The 10,548-nt window shown below is 39.6% G+C and overlaps 1 protein-coding gene across 3 annotated transcripts in view; it reads left to right on the plus strand.

The window, feature by feature from the left end:
- The window catches only part of Med1 (mediator complex subunit 1), a 38,510-nt gene that overhangs the window by 20,337 nt on the left and 7,625 nt on the right, over positions 1 to 10,548 (plus strand). For all 3 annotated transcript variants that reach the window (XM_034504729.2, XM_034504731.2, XM_034504730.2), the window contains exons 10-16: positions 1,201 to 1,290; positions 2,927 to 3,038; positions 3,772 to 3,896; positions 4,208 to 4,326; positions 6,352 to 6,553; positions 8,965 to 9,060; positions 9,164 to 9,269. In XM_034504729.2, the coding sequence (XP_034360620.1) occupies positions 1,201 to 1,290; positions 2,927 to 3,038; positions 3,772 to 3,896; positions 4,208 to 4,326; positions 6,352 to 6,553; positions 8,965 to 9,060; positions 9,164 to 9,269 (850 nt within the window). The remainder of the gene's footprint in view (positions 1 to 1,200; positions 1,291 to 2,926; positions 3,039 to 3,771; positions 3,897 to 4,207; positions 4,327 to 6,351; positions 6,554 to 8,964; positions 9,061 to 9,163; positions 9,270 to 10,548) is intronic.

Raw genomic sequence — 10,548 nt, forward strand, 5'->3', positions numbered from 1 at the left:
TCTTGTCTGCTAAGCTCTATAGAATTTGTCTCTCTGTGTGTGTGTGTGTGTGTGTGTGTGTGTGTGTGTGTGTGTTAGCATGTTAGTGCGTGTAAGTTTATAGAAACCTAATTTTTTTTTTCTAGATAGTTCTGGCTATGTTGGAACTTACTTTGTAGACTAGGCTGGCCTTGAACTCACAAAGATCTTTGTGCCTCTGCCTCCTGACTGCCGGAATTAAAGGTGTGTGCCACCATGCCCAGCAAAATGTGTGGTTTTTTTTTGTTTTTTTTTTTTAAGAGTTATTTATATGTTTTATGTATGTGAGTACACTGTTGCTCTCCTCAGACACACCAGAAGAGAGCATCAGATCCCATTACAGTTGGTTGTGAGCCACCATGTGGTTGCTGGGAATTGAACTCAGGACCTCTGGAAGAGCAGTCAGTGCTCTTAACCACTGAACCATCTCTCCAGCCCTGTGTTTTTTTAAAGGCAAAGTTTTTGTATCTGATGTTGATCTTGATTTACCATTCTACCCTCTTTGTTTTAAATTTTATTTTATGTGCATGGGTATTTTGCCTATACAGATATGTCTGTGTGCGCTGTGCCTATAGAGGTCAGAGGAGGGTCTTCGATTCCCTGGAATTCGGATTACAAATTGTTGTGAGCCACCATATGGGTGCTAGGAGTTGAACTTGTATTCTCTGGGAGAATGGCCAGTGCTCTTAATTGTTGAACCTTCTCTCAAGCCCCAGGTTATGGATTTTATGCTTTTATTCAGTGCTGGGGATCAAACTCAGGGCCTCAGGTATGTGAGGTAAATGCTCTGTTAGCTGAATTACATTTCTACTCCCCTCCCCCTCTCTCTTGAAAAGGATTGAATCAGGGTCTTACTTTACTGTCTTCGAAGTGGGTCTCGAACTCACTGTATAGCACAGCCTGGCATACCTCTTGCAATCCCTGGCTAGTGTGAGCCACCACACTCAGCATTTGTGCGTGCGAGCGTGTGTTTGAAAAGGATTAAGGATTTAATGGAAACTAGGGCTTTTCATAAGATAGGTAGGTAATTACTCTAACCCCAAGCTATCCCCAGCCTTTCCTTGTTAGTTTGAGATAAGGTTTCTTTATAGGTGAGTGCCACCACAAATACTATGAATTCTTTTTTAAAGTGTATAATTTATTAATAAAGATGCCTTAGTTAATAACTTTCATTTATGGTAGGTCATTTAATGAATATGAAATACTATGCTTCTCCTTCTGATCTGCTGGATGATAAGACTGCCTCTCCTATCATTTTGCATGAAAAGAATGGTAAGTGTTTGTTGTTTCAAGTACTTTGAGACAGATTTCTTTCTGTAACTTAGGCTTTCCTGGAACTCACTATGTAATGCAAGGTGATTGTCAGACTTATAATGTAGTGATCATACATATCACTTCATCCTTCTAAGAACTGAGACCATAGGTGTGAACTATCATTCCTATCTGTATGTGGTTTTTTTGAGACAGGATGACCTCCATCTCCTAGGTGCTGGAGTTACATCGTATACCACTATGCTCCCCTTTCCCTGATGTGTTAAAAATATTGGTAAAATTCAAATGCCCAGCCTCCCCCGCTAATATTTGTATAATGTGGTCTTTCTTAATTTGCTATCTTTATGTATGTATACCAGATATATCCATATATGTCTCATATATACATGTATATGTACTTAAGCACTCAAGCGAATATATAGTAGTAGCTTAGTAAGTAAATGAGTTAGTGATAAAATATAGATTACTGACAAAGTAACCAGCTTTCCTTATTACTTTAAAGGAGAAGAAGGGTGGGTTTGGTGGGACTTTTCAGAATATCAACACTGAGGTTGGGCATGCAGAAAAACCTGAGTTGAAGGCCAACTTAACTCTCTCAGTGATCAAATAAAAATAACTAAAATAACTATGACTTAACTGCAGTAATGAATGACACTTGGTATTTTAACTTTTTGCTTTTGGTATTTTTGAGACAGAAATGTCATATGGCCACAACTGGAGTAGTGTGGGGAGGCAGAGTCAACTGGCTTCAAACTTGTTATATAACCAAGGATGAACTTGGGACTTCTGTTCCTCTTGGTTCCTGGGTGTACAACACCACACTTTATTTGATCTCTATATAGCTTCAATCATTGTCCTGTAACTGTAAGCTCACTGTGAGTGACAGTAAATGTTGATAGTGAGCTCTTTAACTATTAGCAGGCAGAGATACTGAATGCTGTGGAAAGGTGGCTTGCAGCTTTTCTCTCCCCCTTTTCCCCCTTTGGGCAGGAACTGATGCAGAGGCCACGGAGAAGTGCTTGCTGGCTTGCTCCTGATGGCCTACTCAACCTGCTTTCTTTTCTTTTTTTCTCTTTTCTTTATATTTGTTTCAGTTGCATTCTGGCTTTGCCTGCATGTATGTCTGTGTAAGCTCCGGAACTGAAGTTGCAGACAGCTGTGAGCTGCCATGTGGGTGCTGGGAATTGAACCCAGGTCCTCTGGAAGAGCAGCCAGTGCTTTTTAACCACTGAGCTGTCTCTCCAGCTCAAACTTGTAACCTTTGTGAATTTTGTGGGATTAGAGTATCTAGATTCATTGTGACTGACACTGCAGTGGTTTCTCTGCATGTTAGTTGTTGGTTGTGTTTCCATTCTTTTGAAAAATAATGTCTTTCTCCTCAGGCTGGCCTCAGACTTACTCTGTAGCCCCTGCTTCCATGATGCCTGGCTTTTTTTTTTTTTTTTCCTTGTGCTTTGGTCTGTTTTTGAGACTGGGTCTAACCTTGTAGCTCACACAGGTCTCTAACTTGGATCCATTTTTCTTTCTTATTCTGAATGCTGTGTTTGCACACATGGGTACAATTCCTGTCTGTTTAGTGCCGAGATCCTTGTTGTGATTATGAGGTAGAAAATCTTTTTTCTTTTTCTATTCTCAGTTCCTCGGTCTTTGGGAATGAATGCCTCAGTGACAATTGAAGGAACCTCTGCTATGTACAAACTCCCAATTGCCCCATTAATTATGGGGTCACACCCAGCTGACAACAAATGGTAAGATAAAGATAGTTTTAAAGTTACAACGTCTGTTTTTTTCAGCTCCAAGCCCAGTGTGAACCGTGTTTTATTTGCTTCTATCTTTCTGGGATGTTCAGAGGTCACCCTTTGCTTCCATGCACGCACTTCACTCCTGTCCTTACTGGAATGTGTCTACTCGACCTACCCAGAGAACACACACTGTCACACATTTGTATTTAATCGATTTAATTTTTTTATTCTGTATATGTGTGTTTGCCTTTGTACCATCTTTGTTCCTGGTGCCCTTGGAAGCTAAAAGAGACCATCAGATCCCCTGGGGCTAGAGTTACAGATGGTATAAGCTGCCATGTGGGTGCTGGGAATTGAATACAGGTCTTTTAGAATACCAAATAGCATCATTATTAACACCAAGCTGTGCCAATATTTCCTATAGACCACATTTTTTGCTCTGAATAAATTAGTTTTGTATTGGTTTTTGAACTCAGGGCTACAAATAAAAAGCATATACCCTCACACTGAGCTAGACCCTAAGCTCCATTATACATATTTTATTAAATACTTCAGAATTAACAATGTAATATATTTTGAAATTGTGGTAAGGATAGTAGAAAAGTAAGCTTTTGATAGACTTTGTGGGTCTATGTAATATATACATGTCTAAGAAAAAGTGTTCATAGTTTTCAAAATAGAAAATTTCCCCCTCTTCTTTTTTTTTTTTTTTTTTTTTTTTTTTTTTTTTTTTTTGAAGGACCCCTTCTTTCTCTGCAGTCACTAGTGCCAACAGTGTTGATCTTCCTGCCTGTTTCTTCTTGAAATTTCCCCAGCCAATCCCAGTATCTAAAGCATTTGTTCAGAAACTGCAAAATTGCACAGGTAAGCTCTGTTTTTTAAAATGTTGGCCAGACTATAATAAAGGTAGGTTTTACCCATTGAGATAAAACTTGATAAAATGAGAATGGAAAACTTGAGGTTATCTTAAACAACTTAACCATCCTTAGGCCTCAAAGAAGTATTGCTGAGTACAGACGTTAGGAGAGTACTGCTAGATAGTACTGGTTGTTAGGACTAGCGCTCTGTAAGGACTTAGGGATATGTGGGTGAATGCATAGAAAGCACGAGAGGACAGTGGAGCTGTCATATTTTGATCTTCATGTGAGCATTACAAACAGTCCTTGTATTTTCAGGAATCCCGTTGTTTGAGACTCCGCCCACTTACCTGCCCCTCTATGAACTCATCACTCAGTTTGAGCTGTCAAAGGATCCTGACCCTTTACCTTTGAATCACAACATGCGATTTTACGCTGTAAGTAGGCCCTGTGGATTTGCAACAATGTTGGTTCCTTATAGCACTAGTGAGGCCTGATAGATTGCTAAATCACCCTCAGTTGGGCAAAAAAAGTCATCATAAACCTACTAAAGCAAAAGTGAATGAGCTTTTGAGTTAAGAAACAACCATATACATTTCTGTATATATCTATTTAATTTATGTGCATCAGTGTTTTGCCTATATTTAAGTATATGCATAACCTGTGTGCCTGGTGCCAAAGAAGTAAACAGATCACCTAGACTAGAGTTATAGACATCTGTGAGTGGCCGTGTGGGTGCTGGGAACTCAGCCTAGGTCGTCTGGAAGAGCAGCAAGTGGCTGTTAATCAAGAAGCATTCTTTCCTGTCCACTTCCTTCTTCTTTGTAGACAGGTTCTCATGTAACCCAGGCTGGTGTTGAACTTAGCAGAGGGTAATCTTAAACCAGTCTCTAGACTGCTGTGACTGTAGGCATACTGAGAGGTATCTACAGAGAAAGCTAGGACTGGTGCAGTATGGCATTTGGGAAGGGAAGCTTAAGGAGTGCCTTGACTTAGGGGAGTAAAACCCTTTCTCAGAAAAGCAAAAGAAAAAATGTGGTATCAGAATTGAAAATCTTTTGTTATCTTGACCCTTTAGAAGGTTAAAAGATACTAAGAATTGTATTTTTATTTGTTTTTTTTTTTTTTTTTTTTTGTTTTTTTTTTTTTTTGTTTTTGTTTGTTTGGTTTTTTTTTTGTTTGTTTGTTTTTTTTTTTTTGAGGGCATGATGGCACACCTTTATCCCAGCACTCATGAGGTAGAGGCAGGTGGAAATCTGTGAGTTCAAGGCCAGCCTGGTCTACAGAGCGAGCAAGTTCCAAGGAAGCCAGGGCTACACAGAGAAGCTCTTAGTTAGGATTTCCATTGCTGTGAGGACACCATGACCAAGCAGCTCTTATAAAGGACAGCATTTAATTGGGGCTGGCTTACAGGTTCTGAGGTTTACTCCATTATCATCATGGTGGGAAGCATGCCAGCATCCAGGCTGGCATGGCACTAGAGGAGCTGAGAGTTCTATATCTTCATCCAAAGGAAGCCAGGAACAGACTGTGTCCTGGAAGCTAGGTGGAGTGTCTCAAAGCCCACTTCCACAGTGGCAGTCTTCTTCCAACAAGGCCACACCTCCTGATTGTGCCACTTCCTGAGCCATGCATATTTAAACCACCACAGAAACCCTGTCTCAGATTGGGAGGGTGGGGAGGAAGAATTGTTTCTTGGGCCAAGCGTGAACACTGAGACCCTGTCTTAAAAGGGGAAAAATGTTTCCTTTTAATTTACTGTTTTTATGTCTATGAGTGTTTTCCCTGCATGTATGTAAGTGCACTACTGCATTTAACCACACAGGAAGGCCAGAAGTTGGTGTCAGATTTTCCTGGAATTGGAGTTATAGAGTGTTGGAACTGCCATGTGGGTGGATGGCTGCTGGGAACCAAATCCAAGTTGTCTGAAAGATCCGTACGGCTCAACTGCTGAACTCTCTCTTTAGCTGTCGCCCATTAAGTGCTAGAATGAGAAAGGCCTTCTTAAATCCATATGGAGAACAAATGCTGACACATATAAATCATGAAAGGCTCCAAACTTCCTCTGGGCTTAGATTTCCTAGGAATGCTTAGCTTATACAATATTGAGGTGCTCTCCTTCTAGCTATAGTATAATTATATAGAATGCTTTATTTAAGATACATTTTGTAATTAATTCTTTAGAAACTGGTAGTATAGATCTCTAAGGTGTTTTTTGTTTTAGCTAAGTTAGGAATCCACCTCAATAGTACATTCATAAACAGGTATTTTTTAGCTAAAGAATAGTTGCCATTCATAACATCAGTTGAAGAGGTCTGTATAGATATGTGAAGTTTCCTACTTCCCATACTTTGGTCTTCCTCCTGCCCCTCCCGGATAGTTTGTGACTTGGTACACTGGTAAGTAAACTGGCATGGCCCTAGAGGGGCTGAGAATTCATCTGCATTCCTCTTTTTGCCTAGGCTCTTCCAGGTCAGCAGCACTGCTATTTTCTCAATAAAGATGCTCCTCTTCCTGATGGCCAAAGCCTCCAGGGAACGCTGGTCAGCAAAATCACCTTCCAGCACCCTGGCCGAGTTCCTCTCATCTTGAATATGATCAGACACCAAGTGGCCTATAACACCCTGATTGGAAGCTGTGTCAAAAGAACTATTCTAAAAGAAGGTATGAGTTCCTTTTGATAAACTTACTGGAAGGTTGATGCTGACTTCTCCAATGCCTCTTGCTTTGATAGTTCATTGAAAATACCCATATAGCTTTAAAGACTACAGGTGTTTGATTCCACACCCAGATCAAAAGAATTATAATGCCATTGTAAACAAAATAATCACAATCGGGAATTTGGTTTAGTCACCACAAATTACTTTGATGGAACTAATTTGTTATAATTGACATTTATTGTAAAACCTGTTGTCACTGGTGTGTTTCTGTGTGTGTGTGTGTTTGTGTGTGTGTACACACACATATGTGTGTAAGTGTCTAAGGCAGGACTCTGGATTTTATATTCTGTTTCTTGTTGCATGAAACTTCTGCTGATAGCTTTCCATCTGTCTGTGAGACTTAACAGAGCCTATTGATCTGTTTTTATTTTGGAAGATGGCTCATTTTGTAGGCTAGGCTAGCCTTGAATTCATTGTTTCACAGGCTAGTCTTGAAGTTGCGGTGATCCTCCTGCTTCAGCTTCTCATATGTTCCCCTCTGCCCACCCCCTCTATTCTCCCGCCCAAAGTTTTATTTATTATGTGTAAGTACACTGTAGCTGTCTTCAGACATCCCATAAGAAAGCATCAGATTTCATTACAGATGGTTGTGAGCCACTATGTGATAGCTGGGATTTGAACTCATGACCTCCAGAAGAGCAGTCAGTGCTCTTAACCACTGAGCCATCTCATATGTTAACATTAAGGTCTACACTGCCATGCCTGTTCGAGTCTTCTAAATAGTACCATAACTAGGCAGTGTGTCTTTACTTTTCTATCTTAATGTACCGAGATGTTTTCTAAATATTAAAGTTTAGGTTATGCGTGGTAGATTTAGTCCTTAAAATACCATGCCACCCCACCCTGTTCTTTATAGAATTTGGTCATATACCTTTAAAAGTCTAAGACCTATGGCCCTTTTTCTGTCAGGATTCTTAAAAAATGCTTTTAAAAAGACAATTGCTATTTGAAGCTTTGATGCAAATTTTGGCTGCTCACATTGATCAATTAATTTTTTACCTTGATCATATAGCATTTTTGTGATGGTTATTTAATGTTAAATATGAAACAGCGGAAGTTGCAGCCAACAAGAAACAGAATGTAAATCCACAAAACTGCTTTAGAAATACTGTTTTGAGATAGGCACTCAGCTACCCCTAGACAACTTAAAGTGAGTATTCAGGTAAAGCTGCTCTTAAACTCTTCGTCTTCAGGCTGGAGAGATGGCTCAGCGGTTAAGAGCACTGACTGCTCTTCCAGAGGTTCTGAGTTCAATTCCCAGCAACCACATGGTGGCTCACAACCATCTGTAATGGGATCCAGTGCCCTCTTCTGGTGTGTCTGAAGACAGCTGCAGTGTACTTATATACATTAAATGAATAAAAAAAATCTTTTTGAAAAGTTTTAAAAATGAGAATTAGAAGCCAGGCAGTGGTTGCACATGCCTTTAATCCCAGCACTTGGGAGGCAGAGGCAGGCAGATTTCTGAAATTGGAGGCCAACCTGGTGAGAGTGAGTTCCAGGACAGCCAGGGCTACACAGAGAAACCCTTTCTAAAAAAAAAAAAAAAAACAAAAAAAAAAAAGAAAGAAAGAAAGAAAAAGAGAAAAAAAATGAGAATTAGAAGGAAAAAAAAAAAACCTTGTGTGTGATGTATGTGTATTTGTGCTTGTGCCACTAGAATGTTTAGTAGATTTCCAAATAAATTTAAAAAAAAAAAAATTTTTAGAGCTCTATTATATTGAGGATAGCCTGGTTTACAGAGTGATTTCCAGGACAGTCAGGGCTACATGGAGAAACCTTGCCTAGAAAAACAAGCAAACAAAAAAGAAAGTAGGTTTTATTGAGGCCAATGTTGTGTGTGACTTAATCCCAGCACTAGGAGACAGAGGCAGGTGGATCTGGATAGACAGTGAGGTGGGGTCAGCCAGGGAGGGCTGCATGGGGAAACCTGTTTCAGAAACCAACCAAACCAATCTAACAAAGCAAGTTTTATGGTAATAATACTGGACGGCTACTTGTCAAATGGAATGAAAACACTAACTGGTTGGTTATGAGTACCTGTCTCTCAGTAGTAAGTGAGGTAGAGACGGGATTATGGGCTCAAGTGTAGCCTGAGCTACACCACAAGGCTCTGTCATACAGTTACAAAATGAAACAGAATTCTTGGCCATTGTTGGTTTCAGAATTCACTCTCAATGTAAGATATTTACTAATTTTTTGCTGAGTTTTTTTATGTTTTAATTATTTTATATGCATGAATGTTTTGCCTGCCTGTATGTATGTGTACCTTGTGTGTGCCTGGTAGTCACTATCTATAGAAAGACAATTATTTGTTAATGTCTTAAATATGGTTATTTTTTCCTTGTTGTTTAGATTCTCCTGGGCTCCTCCAGTTTGAAGTGTGTCCTCTCTCAGAATCTCGATTCAGTGTATCTTTTCAGCACCCTGTGAATGACTCCCTTGTGTGTGGTGAGTTGTGTGGGTGGCAGACATCTCTCTTGGGGTTTATCTTCTCTTAAAAGATGAGAACTCCGATATATCACAAGGATCATGTCTACATTTTGTCTTCCAGTGGTGATGGATGTGCAAGACTCAACACATGTGAGCTGTAAACTCTACAAGGGGCTGTCAGATGCACTAATCTGTACAGACGACTTCATTGCTAAAGTTGTTCAAAGGTAGTGGTGGCCCTTTTCTCATAAGAATTCCACTAAGATTTCTACAGACTGTGCATGCAGTTATTTATTTATTTATTTATTTATTTATTTATTTACTTTTTCAAGACAGGTTGTTCTGGAACTCTCTATAGACCAGGCTCCCCTTGAACTGAGATCTGCCTGCCTCTGCCTCTTGAGTGCTGGGATTAAAAATGTGCATCCTCAGCCGGGCAGTGGTGGCGAACACCTTTAATCCCAGCACTTGGGAGGCAGAGGCAGGCGGATTTCTGAGTTCGAGGCCAGCCTGGTCTACAGAGTGAGTTCCAGGACAGCCAGAGCTACACAGAGAAACTGTCTCGAAAAACCAAAAAAAAAAAAACACCCTCAAAATGCCTGGATATATATTTTTATTTTTAACATGAATTAAAACTATTAGAGAAACATTTATTTACTACTTTTATGCTTTGAGTTTTAAGAAAATGTAAATTTTGTTTGTTTTGCTATTTAAATATTACTGTATACACAATAGGGATAAAGCTGGTCATTTCAAGCTTTGCTATGCATTTCAGGTGATAGAGAGCTGAAAACTGCCCTTTCTTTTTTGTAAAGACACACCCTTGTTGTTGCCTCCAGTAGACCAGGTGGGCCTTGAATTTTAGAGATTGGCCTTCCTTTGCCTTTTGCTGATTAAAGGGTGGTCATCGTCATTGCCTAAATTATTAGTATTTTTTCTTTAACCTATCCTTTTTTTTTTAAATACTTGATTTTTTAAAAAAAATGCTTATTTATATGAGCATACTGTAGCTGTTATCAGACACACCAGAAGAGGGCATCAGATCCCATTACAGATGGTTGTGAGCCACCATGTGGTTGCTGGGAATTGAACTCAGGACCTCTGGAAGAGCAACCAGTGCTCTTAACCTCTGGGCTATCTCTCTAGTCCTATCTTCTTCTTTTACATATGCCATATTATATAGCAGTGTGGGGGAAGTTAACAGTTAAACCAACCAGCTTCCTGGAAGCAATGTGTAATTTTGAAAATTTTTCTTCTAAAGTAGGGGATTGACAGCCTATTTTTTAAAAGAGGTTTTATTTATTTAATTTTTGTGGATTTCAGATCCTGCACCTTAATCCCACTCAACTCCCCATCCGTCCATATCTGCACTTGGCCCTTGTAACCTCCTCCCCAAAAGAAAACAAAAAGGGTTCTTTTTTTGAAAGCTGTAGTGTTGTCACAGTGTGTTCTGGGGTATGCTCAAAAGCGCTTTACTTATAGTTGGTCATTGCAATAAGTCATCAG

This window comes from Arvicanthis niloticus, chromosome 6 (genome assembly GCF_011762505.2).
Source record: "Arvicanthis niloticus isolate mArvNil1 chromosome 6, mArvNil1.pat.X, whole genome shotgun sequence".
NCBI lineage: Eukaryota > Metazoa > Chordata > Mammalia > Rodentia > Muridae > Arvicanthis > Arvicanthis niloticus.